Here is a 20,980-nt window from a genome sequence, read left to right on the forward strand (position 1 = left end):
CCTTCTGAGTGTTGAGATCAAGGATGTGTGCCACCAAGCCTGGTCTAAGCCTGACCTACAGGTAGGCATTTGAACTGAATTAGATTATCATTTTTTCCTTCTTGGTAGGAAATCTTGCCTGGGGTAGCAGGACCAGCCTGAGTAATTTGCTTTGTTTTGTGCAATGGGAATCATGTTTACATCCTTTTCTCAATATGTTTGAATTGTGTAATATTGAGATTTGGGGTTGCACTGGAGTTTCATGGATTGTGTTGATTTGGATCATCCTTTTTATATTAGCTTGGTCAACAGATTGACAAACAGGTTTATGTTTAATAGCTTTGTGCTGTTCAGAAGAAAGTAGAAAATATGCAAGTCCACTAATAGTTTCTATGATATTGTCAAGTACATAATTACAGCATCTGAGAGATATAAGAACCCCACCTTCATGGACAGTGTCAGAGTAAGATGTGATTTCTATTAAGTGGTCAAGATTATGATTAAAACAATCTTCACAGTATTTCAAGAACTTACTGATAGGTAGTTTTCACTGGTGATGACACTAATAGTAAAACCCAGCTTCCTGAACCTCTCCCCTTCTATGTGTAGGCGTTGACTTTTTGACATTGGTAACAGTTTATGAAGCTGACTGAGACATGACCCTTTAGATCTAGCAGCAAGCTCAGCTCTATACAGGACCTTTGGGGGCTCTTTTCTATGTTTATTAAACAACTTCTGTGTCTGAGATTGACATTTGTTTGACCTATTGGGGCTTGTACTAGATAGTTTCTTACAAGGAATAAATTCTAGATCCAAAGGGGAGGTGTCAAATAGCCATATTCAAAGTACAACATTTAGTATAAGCCTGTTAAATACTGTATTTCTCTACTATTCACTCTGAAAGCTAGTTGATAGGCCAGAATGAATTTAGAGATCTTGAACTGCACTTGAATGCGACAGTCAGCAACCTCCTTATAGATCTACAGAATGGGATTTGTTTCCACAGGCAGATACTGCTGTGGCTATAAACAGTAATATTTCTACTTACTAACCTCCAATTTCAGGTAACTAATTACATCCTTGGCACCTAGACTATAGAAAAATTTGCATTTTTGTTCTCCCTGTCCTCTGGAGTGTTCTTAAGTCTTAGTATTGGCAGTTCTGACCTGGTAATCTGTTCACTGCAGAAGAGCATGCTTAGCTCATGAGCCAAGCTACTCAGACTGTCCTTCTCTAAATTCTTGACTTACATTTTAGGGCGTTGCCTAATTGGTAGAAATTTGAATAAATTTGGGGAGTGAAAGAGTGAGTGGATGGTTGCATTGTGGTGTCTTTCTCACTATAGGCCCTACTCCAGGATTTAAAATAAGACTGTGTGATGATAATGATTAAAACATTCAATTAAATAAACAAAAACCCAACTTTTCTGCCACTACTACCTTGCCTTATAGACAACAAGTTATGGGCAGGTAGACATAAGTAGGCATGGGCTTTAGTTCTGAGCAGTGCCTCAAATGCAAGTTGAGGCATAACCTTCACCCTTACAGTTTAGTTCTCATCCTTTTTTGTATTGACTGCCAGCAACCAGATACCCTTGTAGAGAACCTATCAAGAACCACAGTTATTTCAAAGACTGGCTGTTGAGATTTTACTAGTAGAATTTATAGGATCATGAAGAGCATTGTCCCTCTTTTCACTGGCATTGATTGGGTTGCTATTAGTGTTGGTTCAGCTCCTGGGCTGAGCTCAATAGTTCTCACTTTGGTGTGAAGTACAGACTGTGCCTTATTTTTCTGTTCCTGAGGGTCTGTCTGTATTCAGATAGGTTGGCATAGACAGCTAGGCTGTTTGTTTGCTATGGGCCCAGGGAAGATTAGGAGATGGGAAAAGACTAAACTAAGAATAGTACCCTGCATGTGAGAATTTTGCTGCCCTTCAGCTGAAATTTGGACTCTGAATAACAAGAGAAGGTACCAGTAGATGAGTTAATACTTCTTGTTGAGGCTTAGGAAAGATACTGCATCTCTAATGAAATGTTTACCCATTCAAAAAAGATCCTGACTTGGCATAAAAACCCATTGCCACTTCCTGTTATCTTCCATCATTTGCCTGAGTTTGGAAAGGTAATGGTTTTGTGCTGTTGGAAGGATGCTCTTTCCAAGACCCAAGGCTTTCTCATTCCTACCAGCTGGGCCCATTGCTAAAATGCTTTCCAGTGGGCTTGCTTCTGCCTGGCCAGCACCTGGGCTGCCCCAGCTTGTAATTGGCCTGCCTTTGCTTCATAAGCTTCCCAGGGTGGTTCTTCTTCTAAAAGCTTGTATGAATTGCTATTACTGTCTCTTTATAGTTTAAAAATGAATCCTTTTTTGTTCTCTGCAACTCATTTGCTTTTTTTCTTTTCTTTTCTTTCCTTTAAATTATTAACACCTGTTGATTCTTTTGTTTTTTTTTTCTGGTTGGCCTGTCACTGCATTCCTGCTCCCCCTCCCTCTAGCTGGGTTTGTCAAGTCGCCCATGTCAGAAACTAAGCTCACGGGGGACGCCTTTGAGCTGTACTGTGACGTGGTCGGGAGCCCCACGCCAGAGATCCAGTGGTGGTACGCAGAAGTCAACCGGGCAGAGTCTTTCAGACAGCTGTGGGACGGTGCTCGGAAGCGCCGTGTCACCGTAAACACCGCCTACGGGTCAAACGGCGTGAGTGTGCTGAGAATAACCCGGCTCACCTTGGAGGACTCTGGGACTTACGAGTGCAGGGCCAGCAACGACCCCAAGAGGAATGACTTGAGGCAAAACCCTTCCATAACATGGATTCGAGCCCAGGCCACCATAAGCGTCCTTCAGAGTGAGTCCAGCACCCTACAGTAGTAGTACTGTAGTCTTTAGAGGTGGCCCAATGACCCTTCCCTTCTGCTTCCGTTCCCTCTACCCCAGTATGATCGCTAACCCCACCCCTTGTCTTCGTTTTTTCAAATCCACGACCCTTCTGGTTGTAGTGTATGAAAACATTTGTGGCAATTTTTTTTTTTTTTTTTAATTTGCCGTCCTTTCTACTTTCCTTATCCCCCAACCCTTCTCTGTGTCTTTCTCCTCAGGAACAAAGAACTTGAGGAAATCCATGGCTGTCCAAAGTCAGCTGCGCTGGGAAGAGGTGGGGAGGGAGAACTGGGGAAGCAAAATTTTTTTAGAAGTACAAATGCCAGGCAGTCGAATGAGGGTAGTGTTGAAACTGTTTCTTTCCCTCCTCAATTTTGTAGTAGGTTTCCTGCTATCCTTTTGCTGATTGCTTCTCTGGTGCCTTCTATTTTTGTTTCTCTCCCCACTCTAACTACTTTTATTTCCCCTGTTATCTGTTGGAAGTTTTCTGAATAGCTAGCTGCCTTCACCTCTGGTTTTAAGTTTGTGTCTGCCCAGCCTTTTTCCCTCTCTGTGACTTGGTGTTATCCTGTTCTGTTGATGGGAATGTTGCTATGGGGCAGCGTGGTGGTGTGTGTTTTGTTGGGTGGCATGTAAGCTTGGATATTCCATAGCTCCAGCTCTTTTTCTTTTCTAAAGCAGTGGCATGTGCTTCTCTGACAGCAGACCTCCAATGCAACAGCACAGTTCTTACTGAGACTGTTTTCTTAAAAGTAGCTGCCTGAGATTCTCTCCCTTATTCTTGCTATCAGGAGCTAAGTGGTCTGAAGCTGCAAATTATATTGTTTTTAAAACTATTGTGCTGTCTTTAAAGTTGGAATTGCATTTGATCCCTGTTCACAGACAGCTTGACTCTGATGTTTGCACTAAGTTTCTTATCCTGGTGGATGATAAACCCAAAGATAGTTTGGAAACCATTCACACTGTCTCTTTCTTTGTCTTCAAAAAAGAAAGCTGTTAAATTCCAACCCCAGTCCTCTTGAGTCCTTTGTTGTACACATTAATTAGGTTTGGGTGGCCAGTTCTTTTTCTGAAACCTGCATGGTAGGAAACAGAGCCCACCACAAAATCAGTGCTCTCACCAGGAAGGGTTCTAGCCCTGCATTGGACTTATTTATGACTGAGGGGCATTCTCAGTTTAATAGAGGGGCCTCATACTGTTACATGATCTTGAATGGCTCAGTGAGAGACCTGTAGCCATTTTTAGCATGAAGAACTGACTGATTTAGAGAGAACGAAGTTTAAGTATATATATATATATATTGAGAAATTTGGTGGCAATGCAGCAATAGGAGAGGGGCCCTGAATCTTTATACTTATAATGGAAAAATAGCAAATTAGTGTCTGTTTTGTATCCACTTGAAAAACTGGGGGAAGGGTGTGAAAGGGAGACAGGAGAGGCTGTTGCAGTTGCCACTGCTGAATCAGAGAACCTGCTTCTGTGAAGGGGAAAAGAAAACTTGTCTGTGAAAATGGGGACTATTAACCCAGCAATTTTTCTTTCTTCTTGTTCTTCTTTTTTTTTAAACAATTTTCCCCCTTGCATGCCTCCTTCTCCTGCCCCCTTGCTCCTTTCCTTAAACAGAAAGCAGAATTATCCAAATGGCCACAAAGGTCTGTAGAAGTTTATAGTCATAGACTGGGCATTTGGTAGTTTTACTTCCAAGAACTTTAACTTGTAGCTAAAAAGACCGTGTCTAGGGAGTATAAAAATAGGGCTTTGGGGTTACCTATGCATCAGTTCCTAAGAACACATAGTACTTCCCCAGTTTACTTAGAAATAAGTTTATTAACTTATGGGTATCTGCATATACTTGAGCCACAGCCTGCCTAGTTAGTCTCTCCCTGGATATCCACTTCGGTTGGCTAACACAAGTTTAACTTTAATTGAATTGTTTTGTGATCTTAGGCCTCCCTAGAAACATTGCCTCCACAGGGAGGTTGGAATCTTCTAAGAATGATATACCAGCAGTACTTTTCCCAAAGGTCTTTAAATAATGTAAACCAGAAGAGAAATGGGTCCAGTTTTTAGGCTTTCTTTGCCATAATATGTTCTTTACATATACATGGTGGCCAGGGTAAGGGTCCTACCTAATGCTTTAAATAGGAGTCAGTGATAGGTAAAAAATATTTGAATTCTAAATGTTCATCTCGCTTGGACTTTTCACTGGGTAGCACTGGGCCACAGAACTAAATGTCTCACCTTCATCCTGGTGTAGAATACAAATGGAGTACTGCAGCCAAGGAACTCAGTAATCATAGGAGTCAGGTCATCCCCACCTACAGTCCTCCTCTGATATAGAATCATATTTAAGCTAATCAACTTGCTCCCAGCTGACTCTCTTCTGGATCCTTAACATTTAAGGGAAAAAGTACTTTCTTTTGCCTTCTAAGATTTCTTGGCAGAAAGTCTACCAGATTGCTTTCCTCACCTTCTTAATCTCCCTGAGCTGCAGTGGCCATTTGCATCGTCACAGGTAAGAGTAGCATTTACTTTGCCTCCTTGTATATAAACATCTGGAAACTCTTGGCCTCGTTCTCCGAGTTCGCCTTTTCTCAGTGCATCTGAGAGGAAGAACTGGGAGATGATTCCCAAGTGGGACAGAAAATGAAATTGGACAATAAAAATTCAGTGAAAACTTGAAAGTGTGTTTGGGTTTAATGTTGTTTTTGATACTTTTTTTTTTTTAATTTCTCTTCTGTGGAGTACTGGTTCTATCCTTTTCTCTTCTGTTTTTGCTTGGTTTTAATTTTTCTTGGAATTGTGATGCTTTCTGCTGATGGTGTATGTGCGCCTTCCATTGCAGGATTTGCAGCTGTTCTGCTAGACTTACTAAAGCCCAGGGAATTGGCTTCTGTCCAGTGTGTCTGGAAACCACGGGACACCACTGCGCTAACGTGTTTACATGCATCTGCTTTTGTCTTAGTGGCTGCTATGCCTCCATTATTTGTATATAGAGACCGTTTGGTGTTACTGAATAGGACCAGTACTGAATGGAAGATAACCATTATCCTGTTGTCAGAATTGGAAATAAGTTAGAATGAGTTTGTTAATTGAAGCAATTTCAAGATTTACTTTATCATAAGATTAATCAAGATACTAATATAAGTTAGTATAATGCAGAAGTTACATGGGTTAGGAAGTCATTAAGGCATTACATTTTCCAAGTATCTTGTGACTTCTCCATCCTCTTCCCTCCTCTGAACTAGAAAAAGAAGCAGTTTCAGAAGAGGGAGGTAGTTCTATCCTCCAGACTTAGAACCATTCTTTATAAAATGACGAGGTGAGCTACTGTGGAAATATATACTAGAAGTAGCCAGATACAGGGAAGTGGGAAATGAGCCATGGGTGTTTGAGAGGGGGCGTGGGGAGGAGGCAAATACCTCTTATTGTGAATGGGGAAAGATGATTGGTTGAGACTTCACCTGAAAGAAAACGTTTGATCCAACATAGGGAAAAAAAAAAATTAAACCTGGGAAAAGATAAAACACACATGCAACATAGTCCTGACTATAATATGAAAATGAAAATTTCAGAGTTTTTCAAGATAAATCTTCCAGAAATGATTCGATGTGATTTATCAATTTTCTGCTTAATGGGTTCTATTTATCTAATTGTAGGTTATTTTTGTAGACAAAGTGCTATCTTAAGTTAACCAGAATAGAACCATAAAGAAAAAATCTTCACCTTGTGTTAAGGTGAAGGTTTTTGGGGGCTAGGACGTGTGTTGGGAGTGGGGGACAGGATAAGGAAACTCAGTCAGATGTATTTTATAGGGACATTTTTGCCACTGATAGTAATTAGGGCCTTGTACAAGTCATTTCACTTCTCAGCCCATTGGAGAGAAGGGTAAAGTCTAAGGGGCTTATAGTTCTAAGTTTCAAGGAGCCCATATGCCAAGACATATTACACTCCAATATAATTGTATTGTCTTGCAGTGAGTGTGTGTTAAAGTGCAATTCTGAGAAGGTTGTTTTGGGAATAAGTATGGGCTGGAGAAAGAGTCAGTGGTTCTTTAAGAAGTTACCCTCAGAATTTGAAAGAGTGCCAGAGACTTACAATGGGAAGTTTACTTTTAAATCTAGTACCCTTTCTATATGAAGGCCATGGTTGGTTTGCTCTAGGTAAACAGATTCCAATGTGGGAACAATCATACATGTATTATATGTTGCTGTTCCAAGGCCAGTGGCTCCATAAGGAGTCTGTTTCATAAATGACACACTGCCTTTGCATTCCAAACTGCAAGGTAGAGCTCCATTTTCTTATAGATGCTGAATTGGCTGGTGGTTCTTAATTCATAAAATTGTGGTATTCAAAACTGTAAGTGGATTGTTGGCAGTGCAAGCACATGTAATACTCTCATTCTTTCACGTCTAGGCCAACTGGTCTTCAGGCTGTTGTCTGCGCTAGTGGTCATTTGCTTACGATCATTGTTTTTCCTTTTTTAACTTCCTCCAAAGTGGTAAAGTGAAAGTCCTAATGTAGTCCTGTCTGCCTGCCCTCTTTTTCTAGTCTCCCCGTCCTACCCCATCCAACTCTCAGGCCAGGGCTGCAAACAATGGAAAGCTATGGCACTCTGTCATTGTGTACTCTAATTACAGAGCCAAGAATTGTCACCAGTGAAGAGGTCATTATTCGAGACAGCCTCCTTCCTGTTACCCTACAGTGTAACCTCACCTCCAGCTCTCACACCCTTATGCACAGCTACTGGACAAAGAATGGGGTAGAACTCACTGCCTCTCGTAAGAATGCCAGCAACATGGAATACAGGTGAGAGGGACTAACATTCTTTGGGAACAAGGGAGAGAGTATGGATAAGATTACTTGTTCATAAACCTTAATCATTAGCAATTTACATTTATGTGATGTAATTATGAGTATGAAAATGCTACTTAAAAGATAACATTGTGGAGCTTGGTGAGATGGCTCAACCATTAAGGGTGTTTGCCACCAGGCCTGATAACCTGAGTTTAGTCTGAAATGCACATGGTGGAAGGAAGAACCAACTCTCGCAAGTTGTCTTGTGTGTGCATGTATGTGTATGTACACTAAACAAATAAATGTTTTTTAAAAAGAGATATGGCCGGGCAGTGGTGGTGCCTGCCTTTAATCCCAGCAGCACTCGGGAGGCAGAGCCAGGTAGATCTCTGTGAGTTTGAGGCTAGCCTGGTCTACAGAGTGAGATCCAGGACAGGCACCAAAACTACACAGTGGAAACCCTGTCTCAGAAAAAAAAAAAAAAAAAAAATAAGAGAGAGAGATACATTGGATGTGGTGGATGTGATTCTAGCACTTGAGAGGCAGAGGTATGCAGATATTTGTGAGTTTAGAGTCAGCCTTATTTACATAGTGAATTTCAGGACTGCCAGAACTATGTAGAGAGACCCTGTCTCAAAACAAACAAACAAACAAAAAAACCCAAAACAAAACCCAACAAAAAAGGGTGTGGTGGGGTAGAGACAGAGACACACATTGTGAAATATTTTGTAGAGTGAGTTGAACTGGTTTCTAATCTGGACCTTTACCTCTGTAGTAATGTGTGTTTTCATGCTTCTCTAAAGGCCTTTCTTATGTGTCTTAGCCTCATTAGGAATTTTACATGTACATGTTGAAAAGACAAATTTGAGAATATTTCTATAAATAATTTAGTATGATCTCATTCATTTCAGTGAACTGAACTCTGCTAATTTTGTCTGTCTATCTATCTATCTATCTATCTATCTATCTATCTATCTATCTATCAATCATTTTTGAGGCAGGGTCTCTTTATGTAGTCCTGGTTGTCCTGGTATTCTCTATGTACAGGCTGACCCCCAACTCACAGAGGTCCTCCTGCCTCTGTCTCCTAGTACTTCTGAGTCCTGCAATCAAAGGCATGTACCTCTGCACTCAGCCTTGGCCCTGTTAGATGGTCTAGTCTGGTGTATCTGAGGCAAGGTCCAGGAATCTGTTAGAGATTTCTAAATGACTCTAGTGGGCAGTCATGTTTAGAGCCATAGATGGTCCTCTCACTGTGATAATTAAGAAACAGAAACTGAGAACAACAGGGAGTTATTTGCTCAAGAAGTTAATATTAGTTAACAGTTGAGTCACAGTTAGAATACAGGCTTCTTGACTTACTTCAGTAGTCAGAAGCAAAGTAAAGTTAGCTTTGAAACTTGACTCTTGGGACAAGGGATCTTTCCTATGAATAAGTGTCCTAATGAATTGTCTTCTAGGACTAACATCACCATAATCTAATCAGGACCAGTGGATACAGTGGTCTTTAGTGATCTGGGGTGAGGTTGATAGCCTAGAAATACCCTCTGAGTAAAGGATATTGCTGGTCTTAGTTACCTGGAACCCCAGTGATTTGGTGCCTTTTAGAGTGCTGAGAACACTTGGCAACCCATCTTTTAGAAAAGTTTGTTTGCAAAGAGATCTGGAAAAGGATCAGCTAATCCCGCTTGGCAGGATGACACAATATCAAGAAATAGTGCTGAAGGGAGACCAGGAAAGCCTGTGGACTTAGCAGCAAAGACATTCTGCAGTATTTCACACCACTTAGATTTTCAGGCCCGTTTTAATTGGTCTACATGAGTTTGTAGGTCCTCATCCTGTTTTCAGATGAGGAAACTAAGGCTCAGAGAGTAGTAGGTCTTGGCTGCCTTTATGGTCAAAAATTATATTTGTACCAATGTGCAATTTCACATCTACTTTGAATTGTTTTTTAAGTATTTTCCTCCCAACCTGTACCATACACTTAGTGGCAACTTGCTCTGTCTCCATCCACTGTGGTTTCTTCTGATGCTAATTGAGAATTTAGTCTTGACTGAATTTTCATAGTTTGGAAAGTGTTAACCAGGTGGAGCTCTTGGGTGGTATTTATTCCATACCTCTTTTGAGGAAACAGGTATCCACTAATCTTTCCCTGGGCTTTGTCTTGCCCACAGAGCTGTCAGCTGTAAGTAAATAAAGTTTCTGCTTGACTTTATCAACTGTCTCTTTGCCTCTGCCCCTGTCTGCTTCAATGTACTTGATAGTCTCTGGGTTATGGAATAACAGCTTAGATATTCTTGGGCTACTCAGGAAGTCAGCCATTGAGTCAGCTTCAGAAGACTGTTCTGCCTACCTACCCTGTAGGGAACATTGTCTGTTTGCTTCAATTTCCCTCCCAATAGTTAGTCCAAGGGAATGGTTTTGGGAGATTGTAAACACAAAGGCATACCCTTGAGCTTGGGAGTCTTTTTTTCCTAGTTATTCTTTGTGGAACTTAGAGTCAGCCAAACCCTGAAGATATGGCTGTTGCTCATTCCTAGAATACTTAAGAACAGCTGATTTGTGTGTATTTTGAGAGCATAGATTCAAGGTGGGTTATTTGTGTCAAGTTGAGAAGACATCTTGACTGCTCTTTTTAGAATATTTGTGCCGACATAGATATGCTGAGTCAGTTCGTATCTGTGGTTTCTTAACTTGTGTTTCTTTTTTTGTAATGAACAATAAGATGGGTAAATTCATTGGACCAGTAAGTAGTTACAAATAGGAGCTTTTATTAAACATTAATTTCTGCAGAGGAGGTTTGATTATCCTTTAAGAATATGGATCTAGTCCTGTAGTAGCATTTATCCTCTAGTCTGGGGGTAGCTGAGTTTTTTGTTTTTGTTTGCTGCAGTTAGTCTCTGTCTCTGTCTCTGGTTCTGTGTGAGGTTGGCATCAGCTGTGAGACTTGAAGGGAATTAATATCCTGGCCACACATGGTTCTTACAGTAATTTCTTAACTTGGTCTGGGTCCACACACAGTTGTTTGCTCTGACTGTATTTGCTTATTCACTTGTTTATTGTTTTCTATTAAATAGCATGAGTTTAAGGTGAGGGCTAAGCGTAGAACTGTGTACCAGTTCTACATAAAACTTGCTCTGTTGTGGATATCAATCAAGCAATATCATAAATACATGATTATGCTTTGTGGTAAGTGCTGGGAAGAACCTGTGTGATAGTAATGGAGGAGAAGGACATTTAAATGAGGTGGAAGTGAGATGTGAGCCCAGACCTGACAGAAAAGTATGCCAGGGGATGGGAAGAGCAGTGCAGGAGCATTGTATGGAGATTTTGAGGTGGAAACAAGTTCAGCATATTAAAATACTGCAGAGTGCCTAGCAGAGCTAGAAAAGAGCATGTTTTTTTTTTTTTTCCTTTTTTTTTCTTTTAAAAAAGCTGGATCTTGGTGGATAAATGTTCTCTTGGTAGGTTCGGTTGTTTGTCTTTTTAAAAGAAAACTATGCTTGAACCTCTTAGTGTGTTGACTTTCTGAAAGGCATGCTACTTAAATCAGATCTTCAGAGAAGCTCATAAAGACTTGTGAAACACTCCACCCCTTTGTCTATAGCCTCCAGGAGAACAAATTTTTATTGATGGTTCTTCTGTATTTCTATATAAATTGTGCTTGATGAAGCATTCTTTTTTGGTTTTTCGAGACACGGTTTCTCTGTGTAGCTTTGTGCCTTTCCTGGAACTCGATTTGTAGACCAGCCTGGCCTCAAACTCAGAGATCCGCCTGCCTCTGCCTCTTGAGTGCTGGGATTAAAGGCGTACGCCACCACCGCCCGGTGAAGCATTCCATTTTTGATTGCTTGTTTTGTAGTTGTTTCTCCCAATAAACTATAGCTAAAGACTAGAAGCCTATTCCATTTCTATTACTGGTACCCAGCAGATAATAAGGCATTAATATTTGGGAATACATAAAGGAAGGCTTTTATGAGGAAGAGGTGAGTTACAATGAAGAGCAGGATTTGGAAAGTATGGTACCATCTTGTTACCCATTTGCTTTGCCTTCTGTTATATTTTGACCATTCCCACTTACCTCATTTCATTTTTCTTCTTATCTCTGCAGGATCAATAAGCCAAGAGCTGAGGATTCAGGCGAATACCACTGTGTATATCACTTTGTCAGCGCTCCTAAAGCAAATGCCACCATTGAAGTGAAAGGTACAACCTTCAAAGACTTCAGTGTTAGCCTCTTGTTCCTTCTGAGATACTACCTGGTTCTGGATGCCTGGCCTTCAAATTCCTTTTATTTCTATTTTGAGAAGCAATGTAATTTATGGCTAAGACCACAGGATTAGGAGCCTGGCTGCCTATTTTTAAATCCCAACTTTATGTACTAACTATATATTGGCAAGTCCCTATTTTCTATGCTTCCTTTCCCTTATTTATAAAATAAGGATGTCAGTAACACTTGATACATTTGGTAGGAGCATTAATTATAGTAGACTTACTATATGAAATTAGTTTCACATGTCAAAATGTTTTAAGTAGTAACATCTTCTATAACCCAACATTGTGTAAGCTCTTAAACCATATCTTATAGGTGTGACTACATAGGTCTCCAGTGGGCCTGGCCACATTTGTTGAAAGTACATTGTGCAAGGTTAATATAAAGCTATTTGTTTTTAAGGAAACCCTGTGGGTGTGTGGCATCTTAAAGATGAGGCTGTAGCAGAAAGTTTTATGGGCAAACAGAACTATACAAATTGGAGCTACCTAATAACATTAATTTCTGTTTTCATACATTATTCACAATCTAAGACCCAAAAAGTGAAACCATTGTGCCCTGTAATGAGTTTGTGTCAGAGCTAGCCTAGAGCCCAGGTCTTGACTCCTCAATATAGTATTTTTCCCATTGTGACAATATCTAAGAAGAGGCAGAACTATTGTTTAAGGTCCTACTTAAAAACAAGTTTTTTTCTTTTTTTAAGGAAACAAGGTTTTAATTTATTTTATTTTGTTGAGGAGGGACTATAGAAAGACAAACTTGTGCTGGAAGGACAGATTTGGGAAAAAGAAAGGCCTAAACAGATACTTAGCTCTTCCTTAAAACATTTGGAAGATTAAAAATGCAGATCGAAGAAAGAGTTTAGCTGTGTTCAGCATCCACTGAATATGAAGGGAAAGTAGTGTCGTGGTGATGCAGTCCTGACTGATGAGCTGATAAAGGCACTGTCAGATTAAATTCTGACTTGTGGAATTACAGTGGTTACAGCAGTCCCAACAGGCCAGGCCTTGTTGCTTGAGTCCTTTCTTCTTTTAGAGAATGTCACATTTGTTCACATGAGGATGGAAGGTGTGGGAAAACATTTTCTCTATGCCAGTAATGGACCTTCCCAACTGCAAGTGTGCTGAATTGTGTGGGGAGACTTTGACCTTGTAGTTGAAGCCCTGCATCATTCCTGCTGAACTTTGGTACAAAGTCCTAAGAGCTGTGGTACAGGATAGGTGTATTTAGCTGGTGGTCTTCCTCATGTCTTTGGGACAGTCACACACAATTGCAAATACTGAACAACTACTTCTTTATGGATTTGGCAATAATAATTTATAAGCATCATTTCAAGAATGAAAAAAAATTTTTTTCCTCTTTGTTGAGCCAGCTTAGATGTAGGATTCAGAACTGGTGAGATGGCTGAGTAGGTAAAATTGCTTGCTGTGCTAGGCTGGTGACCTGGTTCAGTCCTCAGAACTCACATGAAGTTATAAAGAGAGCACCAGCCCCACAGTTCTTCTCTAACCTCCACATGCTCACTGTATCCCCAACGCACCCAACAACCGCACAGAAGTCAATAAATCTTGTTTTTTGTTAGTTTTCTTCTGTTATTTTGAGGTGGGGTTCAGCCGTCCCAGAGGTATCCTTCTTCACATTTCTGTAGCAGATATGAAGCAGTAGTGAGGAAGGGCAGAACACAGAGGGCTGCTGGCTTAGTGTTTTGAGACAGAAGTTACAACTTATAAGTTTGGGGAGTAGCTCAATAAAGTGCTTGCTATTACAAACATAAGGATCTGAGTTTGACTCTCCAGAACTCACATGAAAAATGGCATGACTCTGCAATCCCAGCTCTGTGCAGGCAGATACAGGAGGGTCCCTGGGCTTTGATCCCATCTCGAAAATAATGTGGAAGGTAGTTGAGGAAGACAACAACATTGACTTCTAGCCTCCACTTGTAAGCACACTCTTGGGCGTGTATCTTCATGTTATTTCATTTGCTATCATGTTCAAGTTGTTGACTTCACTGTTAATGTTATGTAATACACTAATCCATCAACAGCCAATCAGAATTCCTAAGGAGTTTTTAAAGTTTTTGTATTCTCCTTCTTAACTTGTGGATAGAAAACAGTGTGTAATATGTTGTGTCTTTATGATTGTTGATAGTTTAGTCTGGTAAAGATTAGGAATGTTGAGATTTTTCTAAGTTCAAAAAGCTTTGAATAAACCCAGGATCATATTCTAAGCTAACGTCCAGTTCTGACTTAAGTTTAGAGGGGGGTATGCTTTAATTCTAAACCACTGTCAAGTATACTGTATTTTCATCAGAGCTTCTTGGGTAGGGTTAGAAACAGTTGCCATTTTATAGCTGTGAGACAAACCCTGCCTCAAAAAGTAAGGTGAAGAGTTACAAAAGACAATACCCAGTGTTGACCTCTGACCCCTCTATACATGCTCATGTGGACCTATATTCATACCTAGATCACCCACACACAAACACTCAGATACACACACATGTGCATCCTCCAAAAGTAATATTTTCCCCATCCTCTTGTAGGATCTATAGCCTAAATTGGCCTTTTGATCCTCCTGCCTCAGAATCCCACCACATAGCTTAGGTATTTGACAAACCACTTGAGCAACTGTAGGGATGGAAGAAGGAACAAGACTGGCCAGGAGAGGAGAAAGAGTTGTGATAATGTCCTGAGTCTGTCTTCCCTGGGATCTGCCAAGCTCGTTCAAAGGAAGCACATTTCTCCAGCTTCTTGACTAAAGAGATTGTGGCTTCCAGGGACTGTACAGATAGAGGATTCATTGAAGAATATATGTTCAGTTTTTTTCTTCATATAGTTCCTCAATCCTTTGCCCCTTTCTCTTTTTTTATCTACCTTCCTTTTCTAAACTGATGTTGTTCTTCTATCCTCCCTACTTAGCTTTCTTTACATGTGAATATTTTTTGAGGATGAAATCCCAGGATTTCTGGAAGAACGTGCCCTGCTGCCAGCTGGACAAGATACTGTGTGGTGATGTTGAGTGTCATTATTGAAAGGAATAACAATATCTCAGATCTGTATATTATCTTGAACAAAAGCAGTGTTTTTATGGTCTTTCATTCAGGAGGCAACTGGTGTAAAAGCTGGTTTTGACTCCCAAGTTGTGTCTACATGAGCACTCTTTGAAAGCATAATCATAGTATCGCTGGGGAGTAAATGAGCATCATCTTCAGCTCAAATATAACTATTCCTGATCTACTCTCAGGATGCTGTTGACCTTTCATAATAAGAATAGCTAACATTATATACTTACTGTATGCCAGGCATACAGTAATGAGTGTTTCTCTCCTCTCCTTGAGTCTTCACAAATGTATGGAGTAAATATTATTATATCCACTAGCCAGGTGAGAAATAGGGTTTTTTTTGTGGGATTAAACCGTTGGTCCATTGTGGCTGAGTTAACTTGTGGAGCCAGATTTCACCCGGGCACTCGAGCACCAGAAGAGCCTGTGCTTCGGAGCACAGGCTGTGCTGCTGTGTTCAGCACGGGATGGTTGAAAGGCCTGTGACCAAGACTTAGAGAAAATGGATTTTAATCCTGTCCTGTCTTTACACTCACCATAAGCTTGACCAGGCCACTTTTCACCTCTGGGCCCCAGTTTACTCTAGTGTTAGATGAAGTAAAATTAAGAAAGTAACCTTTCAAGTTCCTTGATGGTTTTAAGTCTGTGGAATCCTCAGTTGGACACAGGGGAGAGTTTAATCCTGAAGGAAATTAATTCTGATCCTGTTGATTTTTGTTTTCTGTTTTTGGAGACAGGGTCTCACTATATACCTTAGTGACTTGGATCTTTACTGTGTAGACTTGGCTGGCCTCAAATGTGGTATAGTCCTTTTGCAGCTGCCTGTCAAGTTCTGGAATTACAGGCATGTATCATTATGCCTACTTTTAGTATTTATTTCTGACTGAGTTCTCACCTTTTGTTAGGTTTGTGTAGAGATGTGATTTAATCTTTTCAAGGCTTCTAAGAAATAATGTGTAGCTATTGGTCCCATTTTACAGGAGGAAACACTGAAACCCAAAAGATTTTAAATGACGAGTGTTAGGTTGCTTAGTTAATAAACTGATAGAGGCTTGGTAGTATCTAGTATCTTTGATTTCCAAATTCACAACTTTGCTTTTTATATTATGTGGCATAGTTCAACTCTGAGAAGTTCATCAGTCTCACTTTATAGTCTGATTATTCCAGCATATATACAAGCAATAATAATGTGAGAAATTGGTTTTGCAGTTTTCACTTAATCATATAATATATTGTAATTTTTTGTGTAAGCTGTTCTGGTTTTCCCCTCAGTACAGTACAAAATGCATGGTCTCTGGAATAAATCATGAGTTAGATTCTAGCTTTGCCTTTTACTAGCAGCTTAATTGGAGACATCAAATAACTTCCAAACTTGATTTTTCCAGTTCATGTATGTATTGTATGGGGTAATATATGCTTTGTCATTCAGTGTAGTTGCAATCTGTTCCTTGTTCTGGAATTACTTGAAGCCTGACTAAATGAGACTTAAGGATCTCTTCTCGGAATGGCTCACTCATATTTGTTTTCACTGGTCCTCCTTCTGAGGGCCTCTACAAGTGACTGTTCCCTATGATGGCACCAATGCCCCCACCCTCAGAGAGCAACCCAGGGAAACACAGTGCTTTTTGTAAGTAGTTTATAGAACTGTCTACCTTTACTTACCCTTTTTTTATTTTGTTAGAAGGGAGTCATTAAATCCAGTCCCAATTCAGCAGAAGGGAAATGGGTTTCATCTCTTGAATGGCAACATCTGAGAATTTGGTTGGGCCTGAATAGGTTCTTACTGGTAACTCTCACAGAGTACCTGGGTGTCTTGCTGTGGATGTACTGTTCTGCCCAGCAGGTGAAGCTGAAACAGGCTGGGTGATTGAGCTGCTACTATAAATGATAAAGTGATAGGTCTGTGTATTGATCCAAGGTTTAAGTGATCGTTATTATAGTCATTGCCTTCAGGGATAGAATGGTTTAGCTTGGATTGACTTTCTCTGTTCTTAATGTAGTAGTGATGCTTCTACCATCTAAAGGGTGAATAACCAGGGCCTTATTCTTTGGAATGCATTTTTATGCAGTAGTCTTTGAAAAGATGAGAAAGCAGCAATTGGTCTAACCATTGAACAGTCTTTTTTAGTAGGCTTATATCTGTAAACATGACCAGTAAAGCACAGTTGGGATTAACTAAGCCAGTAATAGCCTTTAAGGTCATGTTCCCATATGTAAATAGAAACCTCTATAGAATGCTCTCATTACTAGGTGAAGGAAACAGAAAGTGGTACTGTCCTTTTTTAAAACATCACGGCAGGAGTGAAGACCATTTTTATCCTTCTCTCTGTTGGGACCACTTAAGTTTGAGGCCTTTCAGAATCGATATTTGATGAGGCTGTGGAGCTATATATCAAATCAACTTTTAGTCTTCTGTATTAGTGATTCATACTAGCAGCAGAATTACATTTATGAAATAGTAATGAAAATAATTTTATGGTTGGAGGTCACCACAACATGAGGAATTGTACTAAAGGGTGACAGCATTAGGAAGGTTGAGAACCACTGTTCTAGTGGTTTTGATATGTACTTTAGAAATGAGTTCCTGTATTAGTATTAGTTATCCCTGTATTTCTGCCAAAATACCAGGCAGAAACAATGTAGGGGAGGAACGGTTTATTTTGCTCATATTTTCAGAGGAATTTCAGTGCATCATGGCAGGGAAGTCAGGGTGGGATAGTTCCATTTGTGGTTTTGCAAGCTTGAGGTGTTGGCTTGTTCACATTGTGGCAGATAGGAAGCAGTATATAGGCTAGAACCATGGGTGGGTAAGCCCTACCCCTGGTTATCTATTTCCTCCAGCAGTGTGTCCTAAAAGGCTCTGTAGCTTTCAAAACAGTGTCACAAGCTGGGGATTGAGCATTCAAAACATGAAAAACACAGGGAATATTTCATATTCAAACCACAGCAAAATCACTGGATTTACATATCTAAGAGCATCAAGCAATAATAGTCCAGAGTGGAGACCAAGTCAAAGAGGAGTAAAAGTGAGAGAGAAAAAAAATCCTGTCTCCTCATATTTGTCTGTCTTAGACCATTCCCATAAGCACCCGAAGATCCTACCGATAACTCAACCTGAATGGATGGAGATATATATATATATATCCATCTTTAACAAATTTTAATCTTGAGCTCCTGGTTTTCATCATCACGGTTGCTCTCTTCCTCAACAACAAACAAGTTTCCTCCTATGGTCTTCCTTACCGTAGTAACTGGCAGTTGTTTTTGGATCTACTCAAGGCAGAGATCTTTGAGTCATATCTGAAGCCTTTTTTTCTGATGTCCCATATCCAGTTATTAACAAATATATCAACTCAGCATATACACTGTAACAGAGTCCCCTACCTCACCTCACTTCTGCTACTACCATCATGTGACTCTCACCTTTCTTGTCTGGATGTTGAGTACCCTTCTGATTGGTCATACATGTTCTTATTTACTGAAAATTGTAAACTCTTAATGAAACAAGTACATGCCTGCCTCAGGCCTTTGCTTTTCCCTCTCCTGTAGTGTTTTCCCCTCAAGATACTTAACACCTATACCCTGATTTTTTTCACAATGGTGCTAAAATACAACTAAACAGAAAGGCCTTGCTTGACTTCTGTAAGACATGCCTTGGGCTTGCGTAGGTACTAAAGAAGTGTGTCCAGTCAGTAAAACACAGCTGGGGAACATTGTAGTTTTTCTACTCCTTGTGTGTCTTGTCTCTCTGGAAGTGTTTTGGTTGAACATATCTATAGAACTTTCCTTGCCTTGGAATGCGTATATATTTTTTTAGATTGTAATTTAATTGCATTTCTTCCTTTTCTTTCCTCCCTTCAAGTTCTTCCATATAACCCTCCCTACTCTCTTTCAGATTTATGGTCTCTTTTTTTTTCAGTAATTGTTATTGCATATATGTGTGTATTTGTATATACATATATATTCCTAAAAATAACTGGTTGAGTCCATATGTTGTTACTTGTATGTGTGTTTTCAGGGTTGTCCAGTGCTAAACGGACAATTAGTGTGCTTTTCTCTGGGGAGAACCACCTTTCCATCTCCCAGCTTTACTCAGTGCCTGCGGTTCTTTGTGTAGAGTTGAGGTTTTGTGGGCTTTTCCCCCCATCCAGTTTGGCATATTCTTTGGTGTTGTCCTTGTTCAGCTTAAGTTTGGGCGGTCATGCTGGTAAGACTTTACAGTTACAGCTTCTGATGTTACTAGGAGACACAATCTCATAGCAAATTCCCTGATCCTCTGGCTCATAGAATCTTTCTGCCTCCTCTTCTGCTATGTTCCCTGAGCCTTAGGTGTGGGAGTGTTTTGGAGATGTAGCCTTTGGGACTGGGTTCCATAACTCTGCATTTTGATTGGTTGTGGTTTTCTGTAGTGGTCTCTGTCTGTTGCAAAGAGAGATTTCCTTGATGAGGGGTGAAGACTATACTTACAGGTTAAACCCTGGAGGAGGATGTGGAAAGTTTGAGTATGGAGTTGGGTGGTAGAGGTGGCACAGTGGGTCCTGTGGGTGGATGTGGGTCCTTAATATTTTTTGACTGAAAAAAAAATAAGAGAAAAAATGATCAGCAGACCATAGAAATGGCAGAGTAGCTGTGGAAAAGTGGAGCAGTAGAGGCAGCCTGATACTCCTCGGGTAGTGAAGGAAAAACAAAAAGACATTTCCTTGATAATATCCAACCTAGAAAGCATTTCACAGAGTGGTACCAAAGCAGACTTGGGTTTGGCAGGAACCCAACACAGTTTGGGGTCTTACCTATTCAGTCCCATCCCAGGTGCCTCTGGAAGTTGCAGGCAAGTCCAATCTACTTGGGAAGCAGTCTGTGTACTGTAGGACTTTGGATTGTTTTTAAACTAAAAAAGCCAAGCAGTTCAAAGGTAGTATATCAGATCATATATAGTCTAGTATAGTATCAGATCAACAATTTTCTAGGATTCTACAGTTTTAGTGGATATTGGACATCTTATCTACCTGTTTAAGACTACTGGGAACTAGGCAGGTGCAAGAATTATCTCCATTTGATAAGTATAGATCAAAGCACAGAAGAAAGCTCCAACTCAACTGGAGTTTGGATCAATGCCTTTTGATTCTCTTTCCTAATCTGGCCAACAAAGAGATAGCTGGCCTACTTGAGTTTCATTGCTTTCAGATGTCTTGTCAGGTACTAGTGGAAAATATAATTAGTATAAAAGAAGTTTAAATTCAAAGAATTAGCTCCACATCAGGCTTCTTGGATCCTTAAGCTGATCTGAAACAGGTGCTGTTTATTTAAGTGAGTCCTAAAAGTGGAGAATAGTCTCTAGCATATCTGGATCTCAAAATTCTCCAAATATTGTGCTTAAGATTGATAGACGTGGAGAGTCATTGTTTTTGTTTTGTTTTGTTTTTTGCTCTCCTTCCCTAACGTGGTTTCATGTAGTTGAGGCTGGCTTCAAATCCCCCTTTTTCCCCTTCTACCTCCTAAGTGCTGAGATTGCAGGCATGAACCACCACATTCAGTATTATTATTATTTGTTTCTTTTTAAAAATTTCTCTTGAAATTATAATTATGTCATTTCCCCCTTTCCTTTCCTTCCTCCAAACACCCCTGTAGCTAGAGTTTTCCTGCCTTGTCCACAGTCAGGACAAATCTCTGTCACCCGCCAGTCCCACAGCCGCTCAGATCCAACCAAGTAAACACAGAGACTTATATTGCTTACAAACTGTATGACCGTGGCAGGCTTCTTGCTAAATGTTCTTATAGCTTAAATTAATCCATTTCTATAAATCTATACTTTGCCATGTGGTTCGTGCCTTACTGGCGTCTTCACATGCTGCTTGTCATGGTGGTGGCTGGCAGTGACTCCCTCCGCCTTCCTGTTCTTTCTTTTCTCCTCTCTGTTAGTCCTGCCTATACTTCCAGCTGAGTAGTATTTCATAGTATATATGTCCCACATTTCATTATACATTCATCAGTTGAAGGT

General features: G+C 40.2%; 1 protein-coding gene across 1 annotated transcript in view; it reads left to right on the forward strand.

The window, feature by feature from the left end:
* The window catches only part of Nptn (neuroplastin), a 76,200-nt gene that overhangs the window by 40,095 nt on the left and 15,125 nt on the right, over window positions 1-20,980 (forward strand). Inside the window, exons 2-4 of the mRNA XM_006971492.4 lie at window positions 2,474-2,821; window positions 7,495-7,663; window positions 11,763-11,857. Of these exons, the coding sequence (XP_006971554.1) occupies window positions 2,474-2,821; window positions 7,495-7,663; window positions 11,763-11,857 (612 nt within the window). The remainder of the gene's footprint in view (window positions 1-2,473; window positions 2,822-7,494; window positions 7,664-11,762; window positions 11,858-20,980) is intronic.

This window comes from Peromyscus maniculatus, chromosome 7, assembly GCF_049852395.1.
Source record: "Peromyscus maniculatus bairdii isolate BWxNUB_F1_BW_parent chromosome 7, HU_Pman_BW_mat_3.1, whole genome shotgun sequence".
Taxonomy (NCBI): Eukaryota; Metazoa; Chordata; class Mammalia; order Rodentia; family Cricetidae; genus Peromyscus; species Peromyscus maniculatus.